Raw genomic sequence first — 21,635 nt, forward strand, 5'->3', positions numbered from 1 at the left:
TGTTTGTTTTGTTTCGCCTGGCAGTTGGGGCCGCTCATAATTAAGTGCGAAAATTGGCCACAGGTTCGAGCGGAGTCTCCGCGACCCAAAGCCGAGCGCAGTACCAGCCTGCTCCAGAATCCCTATCCCCAACCCCATGCCCGACCTTATTTGCATCCACTCCCACAGATGCATGCAATTAGCTGGCCATTAAAACAGGCCAGCAGATAAACTACAGTTGCGACTGTATCTCAAATTAGCTGCACTTATCCCACAGACTCCTTGCGACTTCTGCGCCCACGTCGCCTTCCAATCAGGCCTCGTTTTATGACTCAATATTGGGGAACTACGGTAGTCCGCAGACAAACTTGCCGCACAGAGCAACAATTCGCCACTAATTTCAGCGCTATAAAAGTTCTGTTTGTCGGCCATAAATGTCAAAGACAGCAGGTCAGGCGGTGGGGGTTACTGTACCACGCCATTCTTTATGGGGGACTCGTAGGGAGCATAGGCAATGGAGTCTCGCGTGTTTCATTAGTCGCGAATTATGACGACCTGCCCAGACCCCGCCCCTCCTTGGTTTTATTTCCCTGTCTGGGCGATGTGACAAATTCGCTTTTATTTTCGTACTACCGCACAGACACAGACCCCGAGATACAGATGCATATATTTCGATTTATGCGAGGAGTGCTGATACGTTCATAGCAAAATGGTCATGGCAAGTTTAATTATGTTTGCGTTTTGTATGCGAGAGCACATTAATTCTTTTCCGTGTTCGGCATGCACTACGAGAAATTGTTTGAGAAAGAAGTATGAATAAAAAGTTACCGGTAGGCTAACAATTATTTTATAATTTTTATGAAGCTTTCTTTTTGTTTAAAATCTATTTTCGTGGTTGAGAGTTAGGCAAAAAGTAGGTTTTAAATTCTAAAATCTAACACGAGTATGAGAATATCTATCTGAGTACCTAATATTTATTTCAATTACGACTTGCTTATAATTAGTCTATTAATGATAAATCACCAACTAAATAATAAAAGAGGAAGGGCGTGTATTTTCATTTTTTTCATGGTTTACTTTGTGAGATATTTAATATTTAATTTCAAGGGTCAATTCATAGAACGGGTAAACTGCGTTTATAATCAGCTTGTGCAGAGGACTTATGACTATACCTTTAAATTTCAATTTTCTCAGTGCCCCTGACAAATTCTGCTGGCGAGACCTGAGAAATAACTCCTGCTAGTTGCCCTCGCCTTCGTCACCAACTTCATCGTCATGGCCAGGGTCTCAGGTTCTTTTTGCTCCCCGGACTCCGGAGTTTTCTCAGGGGCGTATCAAATGTGACAGCCTGGCAAGAAGTCAGAGCCATAGACGTAGACATACTTTGTACCATCGCACTGCAAAATGCTGGATGGCTTACGCAGACAATCAAAATTCAAATGGAATATCGTACGAGGTAAGTGTGTTCAGAGGATGATGACGAGACAGTTGAACATTTTTTCCGTTCAACTTGCATTTACTTTGAGTCTTCGTCGTCAGCTCGCCGCTCCCTGAGTTTTTTGAGTTGCTTAAAATGACGACAACTATATCCACACATGTCAGACGAACTAAAGACCAAAGAACTGGCTGCCTTCGCCCGGCACGATTTTGATGTTTCTTTGTTCATTTCAGTGCACGGAAAATAAATGAGGGGAAAGAAACTTAAAATTAAGTAGTCTTGTATTCAATTTTAATAAAATCTATAAGAATACATATTTATTTACCTGAAAAATAGCCATTGAACGTTTTTCTTTTAAATTTCATATTCTTTTAAAATTTAAGATTTTATGTGTTATCATGCTAATTATTATAAATACATTTTTACTAGTGTACTTATACTGAATTTTGAGAAGTACGCTTGACAAATGTTGGGATTGTACAATTGTCTGTGCTCTCCCACCTCACCCCTAAAAAGGTGTTGCATAAGAAGAGACGTTTATCTTTGACTTACACACAACATTTGCTGTCTGCAATTAATTTTTCCGGGGTGCCAAAGCCTTTGACAATCGAAAAAGAAAACCAGGCGGCAGCTGAAAGAATCTCCGCTTTGATTCCGGGAAGAGCACTGGCTTTTAGGAGTACATACCTGCGGTATTCGGTTACAAAGAGTTCTGTCTTGCCCCGGAGCCGTATTTCTTCTATTTAAAGATTTCGAACCCCCTCCAAAGTGGCACTCAAGGCACAGCACGCCCCATGCACTTAATTACAAAACAACGTGGGTGGCTTCTCCGGCGGGGGTCACATCTTTTTTCGATTAAAAAGTTTGCCAGTCGCAAGGCAATTGTCAGTTCCATCCACTTAACCTGATGTCGTTGGCAGAATTTTACGACAGATTAACGAACGATTAACGGTGTAACGTGGCACTTGCCAAGCAGAAACGTGCTCGGGGACTCGCAGGGAGAAGATCCAGCGAAAATACGAGTCCCAGAACCCGCAGCTCGGTGCTAGGAATTTATATTTCGCAGGTGATTTGTCGCATAAAATTCGAATAATTCATAAGAGCGCAAAAATAACAAGCGGCACCCGCACAGCGCCGGAGCGCCAGAAAGTATGCATCGAAATGCCGCAAACTTGGCGTCGCTGGCAACGCGGCGTATACGTGCTAAAAACTTTTTGTCAACGGCAAGGGTTCCAGAAGGTAAAAGTGGTTTGGGTGGGCGATTTCGGGGTTAAGGGTGCTCTCCAGCAGAGTTTGTCATTTCGCCCGCTTGACTCTTCCTTTTTCGGCTTTTCCCGCCCCTTTTCAGCATTTTGGTCACATTTTACCCGCATTTTTTGTGCTTTTTTGTTTTTTGTTGTTGTCAGGCTTGTATCTCTAACAATGCGAAAATTGTATCTTAAGCGGGTGTAACTTGTATACGGATGGATTTGTATCTGCCACCCGTTTAGCGGTTGACTTTTGTTGTCTTTTTTATGCTGGCGGTTGGGTTGATTGTGGTTGATTATAGAGAAAACCAAAGGGAATTGTGGGCTGTAAAAAGGCCTATATTCAGAAAGCTATACCACTATATTACCCACCTTTCGTATCTGTGTCTTTATCCAATATTTAAAAATACTCGTATCTTTTCCTACTAGAAAATAAATAACATTTAGTTACCATTACATGTTTTTAAATTTGATATTTTAAAGATTAAATATTAAGTTGGCATTTCATTTTTAATAAGGCCAAAGAGTAAACTATAATTTTTGTCACCATTTTAAGCTTTAAATTTGTTTGAATATGGTTATGCAATCTCTGCGGATTTTTGCTTGCCATTTTGTATCTGAATTTCCATTTTCGCCTCAGATTTGTGTTTCCTGTGCTTTTTGCAGCTCGCTTGCCCTTTGAACCGCAATTAAGATTGGCTCCACTCACATGCCAGCTGCTTCTGCCTTAGGGGGTTGTAAGCCCGCCCTTTTCCCGCCCTTTTCCAGCCATTTTCCCCGCCATTTCCCCCCTATTTTCCCACTCCCTTAACGCTGCTTTGTCGTTTCATTTGCATTCTTATCGGCTTCTCTGCCATGTTTAAATGTCGCCAGCATGAAAGTTTTTTCCAACCAATCCTCCGGAATATATATACATTTCTTTTTTTGTTGATTTTAGAATGTTTCTTCTTGTGTTTATCTTTTGTCACATGTGAGTGGGGAGGCCCCACGTATTTTTTCCGCATTTTTTACTTTTTCCTCATCTCTGCAGCTGTTGATTTTTGATATATGGGTCCCTGCGGTGCTGTTTGCCTTCGCGTGAGTGGCAGTGAACTGTGACTGGTGACTGGTGACTGCGAGTGTGACTGGTAGTCACATTTCAATGCGTTTGACTTCGAGCGAGCTTAAATGCGTATACGTCAAGTGGTCCGGATGTCAGGGGTTTTCTGCTGTGTAATCAAGAGTCAGAACAGGAAACTTGCCAGCGGCAAAGGAATCAAAGGCGGAAAGTCTCACCATTTTTCGCCCAAGATAAAGGCTTCTGATAGGGCCTGTCAAATGTGGGGATTTTCGCATTTCTGAGCCAGATGAATTAGGTGCTAATGGGGAAGCGGGGAATCCCTACTTTCACTCGACTTTCGAAACACGATAATTGCAGACATCAACAAGGACCTCTCCGTTTTCATTCGAAATTCTCTCTGGCAAATGTTTACTAAATGCTGGTCAGCTGCAAATTCAATCGAAATCCTGGGCGACTTCATTTCCCCAGCAAATTGTTATTTCAATTGTCAGCACTCCCACCCCATATGCAGTTAATTTTGTGCTTGTGACTGCAATAAATTTTAAATGCACATTTCCAATGAAAGAAGCGGACCGAACCCAATGAAACGAAACGGAAAACAATTTTGTGCAATTTCACTAAAACGACATGGCCATGGGAGTGCCAGGGGGTGGCTTAGTGGGTCAAAGTGACACACATATGGCCCACAGTCCTTCCTGCAGGACCACCAGCAACCATCGAGAATCGATGTCCTCGGACTTTAGGAATGCAGAGCCCCACAACTGACGACAAATGAAATTGTTGTCGGCAAAGTGCAGCGTTTAAGGAGCACACACTATTGCATTTGTATATTGCATTTGGCCAGCAAATCGTCCTCTGCCATTTCCAGTTTTATGGCAGTTTTTAAACCAATTTTCTACCATTTCTACGAGTGTAAATTCGGTTCAAGTTGGTCCTTTGCGGCCGGACTTTACACTTATTTTGTTGCGGCAAGTGGGACCGCATTTAATAGCCCAAGTTTTGTGGTCTTGAAATGAAGGTGTAGAAATAATCTACGGGAAGCGAACTTGATTGGAGTGGAGTTTTATATATACCTTTATTACATATTTCTTTTATCCAAATTGCATAAATTTAAATTATTAATTTTGTTTAGGTACCCTAGAAACTCAAATATATTTCTCAGATTTCACTAGTTTTTATAGATAAATTTTATGCTATTTTGAAAAAACTTTATTTTAATGGTATTGAAAGAAGTTGCAAAGAATCCTTAGACATTCATGATCTTTGGGGTTCGATAGCATTATGAATAAAAGCACAAGCACCTTTTAAAAATATATTTTTTTTCTTAAAATGAAATAATATTTTCCACAAAAAGGTTCCCTTTAACAAGCTCGGTTTTTGTCAGCTTTCACAGTATCATTTTTGCCGTTCCATATGCTTGTTGTTTGTGCTGCCACCGTCATTTTGGCAAAGATTTTGAATTTTAAATGCGGCTAATTGGGAATAAACTCATTAGACGCCAGGCAACCTCCCTTCAAAGCCACCTTTCACCGCGCAAACACACACGAGAATGGAACGTCCTTGTGCCGAGCTGATGATAGCAAACCTCCTCCCCCATGCAACCCCCATTTCCAAACATTTCCCAACGTATCCACGGCGAATTTCATCGCACATTTGGCTTGTTATCATTTTCATGCTTGGTGCGACACATTGATGGGGAGCACAGGAGCCGGGGAAATGTTGAGCGAAAGAGCCGGGAGATGGTGAGCGAAAGAGACAGGTAGATGTCGGCAGAAAGAGACGGGTAGCTCGTTGGTTCATTTGTGTGCGCATTCATTGGCATTTGGTTTTTGGAATGGGGCCAACATTTGTTTTAATTATTATGAAAAGCAAATTGCATAATTAAAAATGTTAAATTCGTTTTAATTTTTAATTACAATTAATTCGATGCGCAGCTTTTTGAACACTCCAATGAAGCGGAAAGGGCTGAAAGCCAGGAGGGTAATAGAATGGCTGTGCACTAATGGGTTAATTGCCGGCACTGGGATTGCCTCACACATCGCAGTGCAAGTCCCACAGTGGAAATCCCAATAAATGTGCCTCATAGAGCGGCAACTGTTATCAGGAGAGTTTTTTGCAGCCACAGCCAAGATTTTCCATCCCCGATGATGGATGGCGGTGGCCTGCATGTGAGGCAATCAAACGGTCGTAATGTCATCAACACCAGCCGTAAGTGGTCAGCAGGACCAAAGGATCCCGCAGTCGCACACGTGCACACATGACAGGACGACGATGATGAGTCACTTTGGTCACGAAGCTATTTTTACGCTTGATTACACGATAAATGAAAATCAAACGTTTGATTGCTTAATGCCCGGGACCAAGGGTCATCCGCTCGGCCACCGCCCACTGAGAAGAAGTGCTGCAATTTCGCCAAAGTGTACATCTCTGGGGAGAGCGAATGGATGAGAGTGCACTGAGAGAAACACAAGAAAGATATACGAAAAAGCGTTTGTAGTTTGTAAAAATTCAAGTGGAAAGTCGCATTCGGATGCCAGGAACGATTTTAAATAAAGATACGTAAAGATATAGTGTCATTTGTAAAGCAAATATATCACTCTCATCAAATATAACTTGAAAGGGGTTGGTAATACAATAATTGTACTTTTTATTTATGTTCCTATACTCTATAAGAACATTAGGGAGCATAAATATTTAAAAAAGTGTCATACCATATCATCATATTACATTTTGGATTCATATTGATAACTGATTAGGGAAAGAGATTGAAATTGAAAATGCATCTCGAACTTGTATATGTGTATATATCATACATTTTCCTTCTAATTTTTCTCTGTGTAGCAGACCGGGGTCAGTGAGTGAACATTTCAATTATTTATATGCTTGCTTACCCCCTCTCCGCCAGATCAGCGTGGGTGGTTGGGTGTTTAGACGGGTACTGGGGGTTCCCTTGTGTGTGCACGTGTCTGATAGCACGAAGAACTCTAACACTTGACTGCCCATCTCCCGGTTATCATTATTTTTTGCTTCCCCTGACCGGACTTTGACTGATTTGATGATAGTTGAGTGCGTCCCAGAAAGTTATTGCCCAGTTCCAATCCAACAGACAAACACCTCTCGGGGCCGGAGATGGAAATCTGCCTTCTTCGCACTTTGATTGATTTGTTAATCCCCGAACGAAATACAAATTAAAAGCTTTTTGTTTGGCTCCACTCCGAGACCCGCATAAACCGCTTATGTTAATTAAATTTTTGGGGTTACTCAATGCACCAAGTTAGGAGCTCTCCTCCCGCAATCAATCAAACCGAAGAACTGTCTTAAGGAGTCCTTTCGCCTGTTTGTTGTTGTTATACTTTCGCAACTTAGTTAAATGAAAATGTATTTACATTTTTGACTCGGAAAAGGGAGGGGTTAAGTCATTGGTGGTGCGGTATTTTACTATATTGATGAGCGGGGTTAGTTGCTTTGGGGAGCTTCCTTAACTTAATCAATAACCGGATTGCTTTTAAGATAGTTGAAAATGTATCGAGGGGTGAATAGGGGGCTTTGTAGGTTGTCTTTTTCTAAGGAACTTGAAATGAATGATTTATTTTGCATTTTTTTTAACGTTGCTTTAATCTTAAGCTTTTTTGTTCAAATCTAACAGCTATACTTTAGATTTTTGCACTATTCTTCTTCCCAGATCACCATACTTAAATATTGTTAAGCCAAACCTCATAGAACCATTTTTCTAAAAGAAATTTATGCTAGTGTTCATCCCTAGTCCGATTTCTTTATCTTGCTTCGACTTATATCACTTGTAGTTCCACTTCAACACCTCCAAAAGCCCCCGGCATTCGACACTTGATAAATGCTTGGGTGGTTCCAAAAATCTCGGTGTCTCAATGTCGGTGACATATTCACACCCCACTGGTTTTCAAGTTCAGCCCAAGACCTTTAGGCGAGCACTTTTAATTAATTCGCATTCGAGCTCAGGTTAAAGATATAAGTGTAGAAAATGTACAAGCTCCCTTTGGTTAATCGTAGTATTTGGCACTTTTGGTTTGGTTCCAGTCCACCGCCCATCTAATCTTAATCTTCCGCCCTTCAAGGTCTTCCCAGCTGGCAGTTTTGCACCCTGGCAAAGTTTTCAGTGTATATCAGATCGCAGATGGCAGCGTTGTTATCGTAGTTCATCTCGGCCACCTTGAACTCCGGATTAATGGCTATCTTGAGGACGTAGGAGCCGGGACTCAGGTCGGTAACGTCCACCCACTGGCAGTCCAGGTTGTACAGATACACATCCGAGCAGTTAATGGAAATGCCTGTAATGGGATAAATAAATAATAATAAAATGTTAATGATATCGCGCAATTGTACCCTGGTCTCCATAGTTGGCACAACTGTATTTCTTGGCAACTCCAGGCAAGCAATTGCTGTCCTCCAGGCAGAAAGAGGCCTTGTGTCCTTGGGCCACCTTGCTACCTCTCAAGTCGAAGATGTCGAAGGTGGCAAACACCTCCATGCTGTGGAAATGCCTGCGGAATAAAGAAAAAAGTATTATTTTTTGCTTGAGTACCTATCCATAGGTTACATAGTTGGTAAATAGTTTGGCAGTGCACTCACATATGGCACATGTGCCACTCCCACTGGCTCTTCTCCTTAAACGGCCGGAAATCGGCGTTTCCCGCGTTGATGGCTGCCGCCGTAAACTTGAGCAATCTTCGGGAGCGGTACCGCCAGTGGGGATCGTCCCGCTGGATCTGGTACGCCTCGTTGGCCACGCAGTTCTCCTCCATGGCGCACTGCATCAGCAGCATGGGTCGGTCCTCCAGATGTGCCGTCTGCTCGATCTCCAGATAGTCGACCACCAGATCGGGGGCGATGTAGTCGCAGATCACGGCGGCCACATGCTGGCGGTTGCCATGGCAGCTGACTACTCCGCGGCTGGCGTCGTGGTGCAGGCACTCAGCCAGTTCCGTCTCGTTGCCATAGCACTCGCTGCCGCTCAGCACGGGTCTCGAGACATTGGAGCCTCCAAAGAAATCCGTCTGGAAGGCCTCGCTGGCGTAGCCCAAGCCCAGTTGTCGACACACCACATTGGCCTCCAGGAGTGACCAACCATCGGCGCAAACAGTGCCCCACCGGCCGCCATCCAAACTGACCTCCACGCGTCCCTCGATTCGCGATCTGCCGCCCCTCAGTCTCACATACAAGCGGGAGTGGGATCGAATGGGGTATTTCTGGAGGTCCTCGTCTCTGAGGATGGGTGCTGGCACCGGGATCAGGGCGTTTTCCGGGGGATAGCACACCACGCCAGCTGCCTCCCCGGGCTCACAGTCGTTCTCGCCCCAGCCCTCGAAACGGCAGTTGACCAACTCCTGCTCGTGACCCTCGCAGAAGAGGTTGTCCATCCAGAAGCGACGACGAGCAGGTCCGAAGAAGCCACTCCTCGTGTACCTCCGCATGCCGGGAAAACCCAGCTGGCGGCACACTATGTGTCCCTCCGCCGAGTCCCACTCGTCATCGCACACTGCTCCCCACTTGCCATTGTGCAAGACCTCAATGTTGCCTGAAGAGGATAGGGGAACCAAAGATAGATGCCAATAATGATTATAGAACTATATTAATAGTTCCAGTACTTAGTTTATTTATCATATTTGTATTACGAGTATTTTATGGCTAAACCACATTGGTCACTATAAAAAATGCACAAGATTAATCTACAACGCGGATCTATCCATAAATGAAGCTCATTTCATAAGAGGTTCTCTATGCCCTATCCCATAGTATACTAGCCCTCCTTACCTTCGTATTCATTATCTCCACCCACGAGGCGAATGGCGCCCTCCTCCTTGTTCAGGACCTTAATGTACCTGTGCACCAGTCTCTGTCGCTCCAGACGAGCGTCCTCCAAGGACCGGTGCTGCACCACGGCCTCGGCAAGCCGAAAGGCCAGTACAGTGAGGCACAAAACTTTAAGGCCCATCTTGGGGTCCTTTCGATCTTCGACTGCGCACATTTGTCCGCCGCGACGTTCGCATGAGAACTGAAGCTCAACGCAATTTCTGAAACGGCAACAGAATCATTTAACTATGAACTGGCCAGATACAAAGATACATAGATAGACGGATAGATGGGTAGGTAGGTAGGTGGCTTGTTAGGTACATATTCAGATATATCTGATGCGGTTCAGAAGCACGAAGCTCAACTGACGTCATGGGCCGCCCGACGAGGGCGCAGATCGAGAGTTAGTATCTGGAAACCCAGAGCTGAGAGTGCAGAGAGCACCGAGCACCGATCTCGGCCATGTCCACCAGCGATTCCGAATCCAAAGCTGAATCTATTTCCCGCACGTATGCATGTCACTTAATGAGTTTTTCATTTTGAGGCAACACTGACATTGCCGCTGTCTAAGCGAATCGGCAAGCGGTGCACTGAGGAAAAATATGGATAACATATTTTACGTAGAATACATTGAGGTAATCTTGGATAAATTGATATGCAATTTTACAAATCGTATGAAAATATTGTTTATTAATAATTTATTTTCAGTGAAGCCTCGTTAAAATCACAGTTTCTCTCAGTGCTCGTCGAAGGCCAAACAAATGTTGCTCTACAAACAAATGCGAAAGGGAAGCACTAACCCATCTGGTTTATCACACAACAATAAAGCATTATAACATATTTCTCACACCCATTACAAACATTTAATGAGCTCGGCTTGAACCCTGAACTCGCCTCCTCCTCCCAGCCATAAAATAATGCATTGCCAAAGCCAAAAATGGGAATGAAAATATGGAAAGCGAGCCATAATTTCGACTCTGGCTGAACACGACCCACATATGAATACGAATCTGCTGTACGGAATTCAACTACGAATGCTTTTGGTATCTCGTTTTTGTGAGCAAACCGGCCGAATCATCGTCATCGTGGGGAAGCCCATTAGATTGGCATGCAGCCAGTTGAAACATGGCATGCAACACCATGGCCACCATGACATTGACACTGAAACCATCGCAACGGAAAAACAAACTACGGCTATAGTACAAATGTAGTATGGTATAGTAAAAGCTTAGTTGGGTTTTTGGTTGCTAAAATAGGAGAAAATGTATGGGTGGGTTATTAGCAAAGCGGCATAATCGTAATTCGAAATCAAACTCGATTAGGTCAGCTGGATAAATGGATCGCGGGATGGGAAACGAAACCCAATGAAGCGTGCCCCGTACATTTGCTGGATAGATTTTCAAGATCAATGTAGATCAGAAACCGGCAATTGTCTACTCAGTTCGATGGATGAATGACAGTTCGTTGTTATAGACAAATCAGCGCGAGTTCGATGGGCAACATGAGCCAATTAGTAGTTGTAACTACAAGCTAAAAAAATACGATCTGTATCTAAAGAAATATTTAAATGCATTTATACTTTAAGTAGTTTAAGCCATGGATAAGAAATAATTAATAATCCAAGCTGGGTGTATTGGTCCAACTTATTCAACATCAAAGCACTGTAATTCCTTAAACACTATCTTCCCCATTAATATCCCCAACTGCCAATAAAACGCGATTTTATTTAATATTCCCCCACGCTGATCAATGAACATTTTTATAACCTACTCGAACGCATAACAATGCCTTAACAAATATGTGAGCAATTTATAAGGTCCAACATGCATACTCTATCTATGTAAATATCCCCTGGTTCCTCCTACACGAACCGATCATAAATATTGGCCGGAGAAATTAATTGGATAAACGTTTTATGATATTGAATTATGATGGCCAGGGAGAATCTGGGGGAGCACCTCGCTACTTGGCCATTCGAAATATTCCCACACAACTCAAAAGGGGGCGAAATTTTATGAGTGCGTAAATTCCATTTGGATGGCCGCAAGGGCTGAAAGGGCAGAAAGGACATGGCGCAATCCTGGCGCAGCGTCATGCACCAAGGTAATAAAATTCGATAGAAAATCGTGTAATAAAATCATTACACCCAAGAACCAGGAGCAGGACAAAGTCAGCTGGCCCCTTCCCTTGCCAATCGGGCACTAAAATCAAACCGGTCCAGGAAACACCGCAGGCGTCTGACCAATCTGCTGCTTCTCCTCCCGATTCCTGATCCTTGGGCTCCACCAGCTACTCCAGCTTCTCCAGCTCCTCTAGGGATATAAAAAGCGGCAACGTGAGGCGACAAGTCCAAAGCTCCGAGGAGCCAGCCTCCTTTGGCCAACAATAAAATGCAAGAGTCGAGGAGGAGCTAAAAAATACACTAACAAAAATTACATTCGTAAAAGAAATATGTGGATATTAATTTGAAAGTTTTGTTTTACATACTTGAATCAAAAGTAATTAGAATAATTGATCACAAGTACATTGAGTCACATAATTTAATTTGAAAATACCCAAAACATCATAAAATAAAGCAGTGCAAAAATGTCATGTTTTAAACAAAGTTTTAAATCTTTAATAAAACATATTTAATTAATTTATGGTTAATATATTTAAAATTAATAAAAGTGACAATGGATGGCATTTAAAAATGATCTTTTGAATAAGAAATATTTGGACGTACTATTTTTTATCAGTGCCGTAACGACAAAGTGGAAACCAGCGGGAAAATAATTTGTGTGGGAGTTACCCACCCCAAGGGGATGATTTCCATGGCAGGAGGCTCCAAAGAGCCAAGCACCATGAACCAGGTCCAGAACGGATAAAAAGATAAAAACTGGTTAAGGGATATTGAAAGGCGGTAAATTGCTTTATTACTTAAGTGAGCCAGAGATGATTAGGTTCGCTTTGGCTGCAGCTCGCCTTGCGGCGACTCATTAAAACGGAGTTCCTACACCGGACTAGGGAAATTGAAAATGAGAAAGGAAAACGGCTTACAGGAAAAATAGGGCTTTGAGTGGGTGTAAACAAGAATTAACTTGAAATAATATCGTTGGGCAACGTGATTTGGTAGTACCACTTTAGCTCAGTGCCATAAAAATTTGCCAACTATCATAAAAGGGTTGGAGAAATACCTTGTGTTCAGCTTTTTCTAATTTAAATTCACACTTTTGAACCGGTATTAAATATTGATTATAACGGAAGTCAAGTTATACACTCATATTTGTAATAATATTGGGCCTGTTCTCTAGGATATTATAAAAAGTAATCAACATTTAAGCAACCCAATTTTTCAAAGTGAAAGAGAAATGTGCTCTTCGAAAGCCTCCCTTCCCTTCAATTACGATCACAGGGCCATAACTTAATTTGGAGCAAAGACAAGCAAAGACATTAAATGTCTTCATAATGATATCATACAGTCGTATCACATATAGCGAGGCTCATTTGGACATTAATAAAATTGGATGACGCGCTGACAGCATAAATGTCACCGAAAATGCTATTAAAACTAAATTATAGCCGGCATAACCATGATTCATGAGCTCTAGTGCCCCTCCCCTCGCCTGCTCCCGCAGAAAAATCGTAAAAAATATGATATGCCAAATTTGTAGCTAGCTATGGCAAAAAAGATTATTAATTCTTAATAAGAAGGAGGAGCATGCAAAGAGGGCACAGAAACAAAAACAGAAATTGTATAAAAAATGTGGCAAGTGGGGCGTGTGGCCATAGCTGCCTTGAAAATGTGCCAAAGAAGCTGAAAAAACAGAAATACGCAGAACAAGCCATAGAAAAAATGCTCACAATCAGTGAATGCCCTGGCTCAAATACCCTTTTTTATGCGAATGCCATAGATTTTTTGTCGGTGGGGTGGGGACCAGCACGGAACGAAACCAAACAGAAATAATAAAATTAAAAGGCGCCTTTTGCTTTGGCTCGAAGCCTCGAATTCAGTCAGTTGGACACACAAAAAAGTCCGAAGCAATAAAAATAATAATGAAATCAAAGGAATAAAAACAACAGAGACAGTTACAAAGACTTACAATGGGGCCAGACACGATGGATGGGTCGAGAGGAAGGGGCAGCTGGTGAAATTCGAGTCGAAGGACATTCACAAAATTGCCGTTCGGCTCTCGTTGGGAATCATAATGAGCTTTAGGAACCGTTTTCGTTAGCTGAATTAGAAATTATTTCATTGCTGTCTGGCCACCGCAAAAGGGAGTGGTACTGAATATTTAAAAATGTATTTAAAGTTTGAAGTGCTGCCTTGGCCAGCTGCCTTAAAAGATCCCACAAAAGCTTTTACTCATGGTAAAAATGGTTTATTAAATAAAAATATTATTGAAAATATTCTTTTAAATGTAAAGTTATACAGTTACTCATAACCAGCTGCCTTTAAAGGGACCCACTAGTACTTAAACTGCTTTGGCATTGTAAAAATGATTTACTGAAGCGTTCAAATGCGATGGAGCTTCCTGGCAAGCTGGCGACATTTTATTTCCAATGAATGGCATTGCACTCGATATCCCTGGGAACGTGTTTTTGATGTATTGAATTCGAGCAACAGGTGGCCTTTCCGGCCTTCCATTTGTATTTCCTTTTTTGATGTAAATCTTTAAAGTATTTTCTTTATTGTTTCAGGTTGAGCTCTCATACGGCAGATTTTAAAATCAGTTGCCTGACTTCTGATAACACAATAAAAAGCAAATACAATACTATGAATGTATCTATAAAATGCCAGTCATAAATCCTTACAGCAAGTAGCTGCATTTTATTTTTCTTTATTTTATTTTAATGTCTTCTTTTGCCTTTTCGAGGGTTCACCCCGAGGCGCAGTCTTTGCCAGGGATTTGCGACAAAACTTTTCGCTTATGCTGCTGTCTGTCTTCCCAGACAACGTGTGCAAATATTTATTCTGGGATTCCTACTTCTTGGGAGGCTGCAATAAAATGAACACGAACAACGCCAGACAGCAGGAAAATATTTTCATAAAACCAACTTACGTCGAGCGAGTCAATACAATTGAGTTTAAAACGTTCGCATGGAAATCAATTAATTTTTTGTCCCAGTTGCCGCTAATTGAATTTGCCCTATCGCAGTATACTCCAGTGAAATAATAAATAAATCCAGTGCTCCATTGTTCGTTGAAAAATGGAGCGAGACACATGTTCCATATCATGGAATTTGTCCCCGTGCCGACTAAATGAATTATGTAACATGTCTAGCCATTTAGTGCCATAATTCAAAGCAATCTATGCCACACCAGACAAAACAGCGCCCATCACTGGGTCCTCCAATAAGGGGGGCTGTAGGGCTTTATGAGAGGACCTAAATTGCACGCAGTCCAGACAAATTGCATTTGCATAGCGTAATTGGAAAATGTCGCGTGCGACAAAAAAACATGATTGAAAAACTATAATTTGGACGGCGGCTTATGAAGCTGGAACAAAAGACATATCTAAATGGGATCGCAATGGAGAAACATAACAATTTTACTAATTTTCAGTCCGAACCATTTAAGCTGGATGAGGTAAAAGTGTGTTTGAAAACGATAAACAGCTTAATTTATAATAGTTGCAAATATGTTTTAGGAAGTTTAAAACCGAAATAAAATTTGCGTATATACAAACATTTTTTTAAATATTATATATATAATATTTGGATAAAATACTTTGACATAGACATCACTTTGTAAATTTGGTTCGGCGTTTCCCCCAAAAATAGTCTCCAAAGTAGCTCAAAATCTCCGAAATCCTAGCCATACGGTGCGAGTTAAACCCGAAGCTCCATCGCAAAAATGCCAGTGGCCGTGCGTCTTGTGGAGACCCTCACCCTCATCACCATCATGGGTCTGATCACCTGCATTGGCCTCAGCGTGATCCTGGCCCAAAAAACCCTCAGTATGACCATAACGTTTCTGGAGGTGAGTCATTGCAGCTACCATCTTTCCTATTCCGATTGTTGATTTTCCTTTTTAATAAGCCCGCAGCGAATATTGCCAATCTGGTATTAATTCTGACCGAAAAAGTGCTGGTGTCCTCACTACTCTGCGTGTTGGGTCTCACGAATGTTGTGGGAAATGCCCTCCAAGGCGCTGGCATCGCCTGATGATCGCTCCCACTTCCCTCCACTACTTTCGGTTTTCTGGTCCACGTTGAACTCTGTTGTATGCCCCAAAATTCTCAATATATTATTAGCCTTACGTTTTATTATGCCATTACTGTCCGGCGGCTTTCAGTTTTTGGACGGGGGTCTCAGGCTCAAACGCGGCACCGCTCACTAATATTCAATCAAACAATTTTACGCCCCAATAAACTTTTCTAACCTGCGGCTGGCCAAACATAAAAGTGCAAAACCCAAAAATAAAATAAAGCAGAACTCAGCTCAATTGCAGCAAATTTGCGCCTGGCCAAAAAGGAACTGGGGAAAGGGGACGCGCAGCGAGAAAAATAAATATTTTTACCACAAAAGCCAATTTGGCTGCACAAATTTAAACTGCGCTCGAGGATGGATATAATTTTTGGTGGCCTTTTAATACGCTTTGAGAGGGTCCTTAGAGGAAGAGAAGGAGCTTACGATTAGGGAGTAGTCTTATATCATATAAAAATATTTACTATTAAATAGTTAATATTATAAACTGATTTTTTATATTTTAAGAAGGGTATGTAACTCGTCGCTTTAAGTTTGCCCCCCAATCGCCTATATTTTATTTCACTTTAGCCGCCTTTAAAGTTTTAGCACCTTTTGCCAGCTGCTTGTTCTATTATTTAGTTATTTATCAATGCTCTCACTTGGTCTGGGCTGGGCCTGGGACCGGGTTCAATCCCGATGGGACAGGCACGCACAGCGGACCAAAAGCCCCCAAACCAGAACCGTCTGAAATCGAGTGTAGGTGTCTGCGGTTGTGGCTGTTTGCATGAGCATTTTTTGATTTAGTGGCAATTTCGTGTAGCAAAAATTGCAGAGTGCCCCGGGGGTAGACTTGAAAACAAGCGGATTACAGGCGGAAATTGAGGCAGAGTGAGAGGGAGTAGCTAACAAGCCGAAAACTGGAACAATAAGCTGGCGATGTGCAGCGAAACACCTCGGAGAAATCGGCATGTAAGTGGTGATCGCAGGCCAGATCATTCATTATCCTATCCTCCACAAGGCCTTACCGGAGGTGAGTTCAATTTAGTCTACGGCTGCCCCTCTCCGATTTATCTTCCGCATATTGGCCAGAGAGTTGTAAATAGTCGTTCACACCTTTTGGAAGATTCTAAATAGCATTTGCATGTTTAATCTATCCTTACTACTAAAATCCATAACTTCAGTTATAGGATTCCGATTGAGAAGTAGAATATCTCTACGAGTATAAGATTAAATTACCATTAAATCTGCATTGATGATTTTATTGTTTACAAGGATCAATTTTGTAGCCCATTTTCATGTTCAAATGTCCTCCAATGGGGTCACAACGGGAGCCCAAAACTGCACTTCTAAATTCCATAACTTTTGATATCGGATTCCGATTAAGATGTGTGATACCTCTATGAGTTTGTGGTTGAATTCTCTGTAAATCTGCATTAAATATTTTATTGTTTACGAGGGTCAAGTTTTTATCCCATTTTCATGTTCAAAATATCCTTCATTCCAATGGGGTCACAATGGGAGCCCAAAACTGCACTTCTAAATTCCATAACTTTTGCTATCGGATTCCGATTTAGAACTGGTATACCTCTATGAGTTTGTGGTTGAATTCTCTTTAAGTCTGCATTAAGTATTTTATTGTTTACGAGGGTCCAGTTTTTAGGCCATTTTCATGTTCAAAATATCCTTCATTCCAATGGGGTCACAATGGGAGCCCAAAACTGCACTTCTAAATTCCATAACTTTTGCTATCGGATTCCGATTTAGAACTGGTATACCTCTATGAGTTTGTGGTTGAATTCTCTTTAAGTCTGCATGAAATATTTTATTGTTAACGAGGGTCAAGATTTCAGCCCATTTTCATGTTCAAAATATCTATCATTTCAATGGGGTCACAACGGGAGCCCAAAACTGCACTTCTGAATTCCATAACTTTTGATATCGGATCCCGATTAGGATGTGTTATACCTCTATGAGTTTGTGGTTGAATTCTCTGTAAATCTGCATTAAATATTTTATTGCTTACGAGGGTCCACTTTTTAGCCCATTTTCATGTTCAAAATATCCTTCATTCCAATGGGGTCACAATGGGAGCCCAAAACTGCACTTCTAAATTCCATAACTTTTGCCATCGGGTTCCGATTAAGTTGTGTGATATCTCCATGAGTTTGTGGTTGAATTCTCTTTAAGTCTGCATTAAATATTTTATTGCTTACGAGGGTCCATTTTTTAGCCCATTTTCATGTTCAAAATATCCTTCATTCCAATGGGGTCACAATGGGAGCCCAAAACTGCACTTCTAAGTTCCATAACTTTTGTTATAGGATTCCGATTAGGATGTGTGATACCTCTATGAGTTTGTGGTTGAATTCTCTTTAAGTCTGCATGAAATATTTTATTGTTAACGAGGGTCAAGATTTTAGCCCATTTTCATGTTCAAAATATCCTTCATTCCAATGGGGTCACAATGGGAGCCCAAAACTGCACTTCTAAATTCCATAACTTTTGCTATCGGATTCCGATTTAGAACTGGTATACCTCTATGAGTTTGTGGTTGAATTCTCTTTAAGTCTGCATTAAATATTTTATTGCTTACGAGGGTCCATTTTTTAGCCCATTTTCATGTTCAAAATATCCTTCATTCCAATGGGGTCACAATGGGAGCCCAAAACTGCACTTCTAAATTCCATAACTTTTGCTATCGGGTTCCGATTAAGTTGTGTGATACCTCTATGAGTTTGTGGTTGAATTCTCTGTAAATCTGCATTAAATATTTTATTGTTTACGAGGGTCAAGTTTTTATCCCATTTTCATGTTCAAAATATCCTTCATTCCAATGGGGTCACAATGGGAGCCCAAAACTGCACTTCTAAATTCCATAACTTTTGCTATCGGATTCCGATTTAGAAGTGGTATACCTCTATGAGTTTGTGGTTGAATTCTCTTTAAGTCTGCATTAAGTATTTTATTGTTTACGAGGGTCCAGTTTTTAGGCCATTTTCATGTTCAAAATATCCTTCATTCCAATGGGGTCACAATGGGAGCCCAAAACTGCACTTCTAAATTCCATAACTTTTGCTATCGGATTCCGATTTAGAACTGGTATACCTCTATGAGTTTGTGGTTGAATTCTCTTTAAGTCTGCATGAAATATTTTATTGTTAACGAGGGTCAAGATTTCAGCCCATTTTCATGTTCAAAATATCTATCATTTCAATGGGGTCACAACGGGAGCCCAAAACTGCACTTCTGAATTCCATAACTTTTGATATCGGATCCCGATTAGGATGTGTTATACCTCTATGAGTTTGTGGTTGAATTCTCTGTAAATCTGCATTAAATATTTTATTGCTTACGAGGGTCCACTTTTTAGCCCATTTTCATGTTCAAAATATCCTTCATTCCAATGGGGTCACAATGGGAGCCCAAAACTGCACTTCTAAATTCCATAACTTTTGCCATCGGGTTCCGATTAAGTTGTGTGATATCTCCATGAGTTTGTGGTTGAATTCTCTTTAAGTCTGCATTAAATATTTTATTGCTTACGAGGGTCCATTTTTTAGCCCATTTTCATGTTCAAAATATCCTTCATTCCAATGGGGTCACAATGGGAGCCCAAAACTGCACTTCTAAGTTCCATAACTTTTGTTATAGGATTCCGATTAGGATGTGTGATACCTCTATGAGTTTGTGGTTGAATTCTCTTTAAGTCTGCATGAAATATTTTATTGTTAACGAGGGTCAAGATTTTAGCCCATTTTCATGTTCAAAATATCCTTCATTCCAATGGGGTCACAATGGGAGCCCAAAACTGCACTTCTAAATTCCATAACTTTTGCTATCGGATTCCGATTTAGAACTGGTATACCTCTATGAGTTTGTGGTTGAATTCTCTTTAAGTCTGCATTAAATATTTTATTGCTTACGAGGGTCCATTTTTTAGCCCATTTTCATGTTCAAAATATCCTTCATTCCAATGGGGTCACAATGGGAGCCCAAAACTGCACTTCTAAATTCCATAACTTTTGCTATCGGATTCCGATTTAGAACTGGTATACCTCTATGAGTTTGTGGTTGAATTCTCTTTAAGTCTGCATGAAATATTTTATTGTTAACGAGGGTCAAGATTTTAGCCCATTTTCATGTTCAAAATATCCTTCATTCCAATGGGGTCACAATGGGAGCCCAAAACTGCACTTCTAAATTCCATAACTTTTGCTATCGGATTCCGATTTAGAACTGGTATACCTCTATGAGTTTGTGGTTGAATTCTCTTTAAGTCTGCATTAAATATTTTATTGCTTACGAGGGTCCATTTTTTAGCCCATTTTCATGTTCAAAATATCCTTCATTCCAATGGGGTCACAATGGGAGCCCAAAACTGCACTTCTAAATTCCATAACTTTTGCTATCGGATTCCGATTTAGAACTGGTATACCTCTATGAGTTTGTGGTTGAATTCTCTTTAAGTCTGCATGAAATATTTTATTGTTAACGAGGGTCAAGATTTTAGCCCATTTTCATGTTCAAAATATCCTTCATTCCAATGGGGTCACAATGGGAGCCCAAAACTGCACTTCTAAATTCCATAACTTTTGCTATCGGATTCCGATTTAGAAGTGGTATACCTCTATGAGTTTGTGGTTGAATTCTCTTTAAGTCTGCATTAAATATTTTATTGTTTACGAGGGTCCAGTTTTTAGGCCATTTTCATGTTCAAAATATCCTTCATTCCAATGGGGTCACAATGGGAGCCCAAAACTGCACTTCTAAATTCCATAACTTTTGATATCGGATTCCGATTAGGATGTGTGATACCTCTATGAGTTTGTAATTGAATTCTCTTTAAATCTGTATTAAATATTTTATTGTTTACGAGGGTCCAGTTTTTAGGCCATTTTCATGTTCAAAATATCCTTCATTCCAATGGGGTCACAACGGGAGACCAAAACTGCACTTCTAAATTCCATAACTTTTGATATCGGATTCCGATTAGGATGTGTGATACCTCTATGAGTTTGTAATTGAATTCTCTTTAAATCTGTATTAAATATTTTATTGTTTACGAGGGTCCAGTTTTTAGGCCATTTTCATGTTCAAAATATCCTTCATTCCAATGGGGTCACAATGGGAGCCCAAAACTGCACTTCTAAATTCCATAACTTTTGATATCGGATTCCGATTAGGATGTGTGATACCTCTATGAGTTTGTAATTGAATTCTCTTTAAATCTGTATTAAATATTTTATTGCTTACGAGGGTCCAGTTTTTAGGCCATTTTCATGTTCAAAATATCCTTCATTCCAATGGGGTCACAATGGGAGCCCAAAACTGCACTTCTAAATTCCATAACTTTTGCTATCGGATTCCGATTTAGAACTGGTATACCTCTATGAGTTTGTGGTTGAATTCTCTTTAAGTCTGCATGAAATATTTTATTGTTAACGAGGGTCAAGATTTCAGCCCATTTTCATGTTCAAAATATCTATCATTTCAATGGGGTCACAACGGGAGCCCAAAACTGCACTTCTGAATTCCATAACTTTTGATATCGGATCCCGATTAGGATGTGTTATACCTCTATGAGTTTGTGGTTGAATTCTCTGTAAATCTGCATTAAATATTTTATTGCTTACGAGGGTCCACTTTTTAGCCCATTTTCATGTTCAAAATATCCTTCATTCCAATGGGGTCACAATGGGAGCCCAAAACTGCACTTCTAAATTCCATAACTTTTGCCATCGGGTTCCGATTAAGTTGTGTGATATCTCCATGAGTTTGTGGTTGAATTCTCTTTAAGTCTGCATTAAATATTTTATTGCTTACGAGGGTCCATTTTTTAGCCCATTTTCATGTTCAAAATATCCTTCATTCCAATGGGGTCACAATGGGAGCCCAAAACTGCACTTCTAAGTTC

General features: G+C 40.9%; 2 protein-coding genes across 3 annotated transcripts; one reads left to right on the forward strand and one right to left on the reverse strand.

Annotated features, from left to right (window-relative positions):
- Positions 1-7,637: 7,637 nt before the first annotated feature.
- On the reverse strand, positions 7,638-9,731 carry LOC108023100 (lysyl oxidase homolog 3B). The gene is made up of 4 exons (XM_017092364.3): positions 9,512-9,731; positions 8,330-9,275; positions 8,084-8,241; positions 7,638-8,028 (listed from the first exon to the last, which is right to left on the reverse strand). Exons 1-4 carry the CDS (start codon positions 9,723-9,725, stop codon positions 7,811-7,813), a joined length of 1,536 nt encoding a protein of 511 aa, XP_016947853.1. The 5' UTR covers positions 9,726-9,731; the 3' UTR covers positions 7,638-7,810.
- A 5,513-nt stretch (positions 9,732-15,244) lies between these two features.
- Positions 15,245-15,811, forward strand: LOC108022385 (uncharacterized). Of its 2 annotated transcripts, none has more exons than XM_017091268.3 (2): positions 15,245-15,512; positions 15,579-15,811. In XM_017091268.3, exons 1-2 carry the CDS (start codon positions 15,387-15,389, stop codon positions 15,600-15,602), a joined length of 150 nt encoding a protein of 49 aa, XP_016946757.1. In that variant the 5' UTR covers positions 15,245-15,386; the 3' UTR covers positions 15,603-15,811. The 2 variants fall into 2 exon arrangements, with proteins under 2 accessions (XP_016946757.1, XP_016946756.1); XM_017091267.3 differs by having other exon boundaries at positions 15,254-15,512; positions 15,572-15,811.
- Positions 15,812-21,635: the final 5,824 nt, after the last annotated feature.

Source organism: Drosophila biarmipes, chromosome 2R, assembly GCF_025231255.1.
Source record: "Drosophila biarmipes strain raj3 chromosome 2R, RU_DBia_V1.1, whole genome shotgun sequence".
Taxonomy (NCBI): domain Eukaryota; kingdom Metazoa; phylum Arthropoda; class Insecta; order Diptera; family Drosophilidae; genus Drosophila; species Drosophila biarmipes.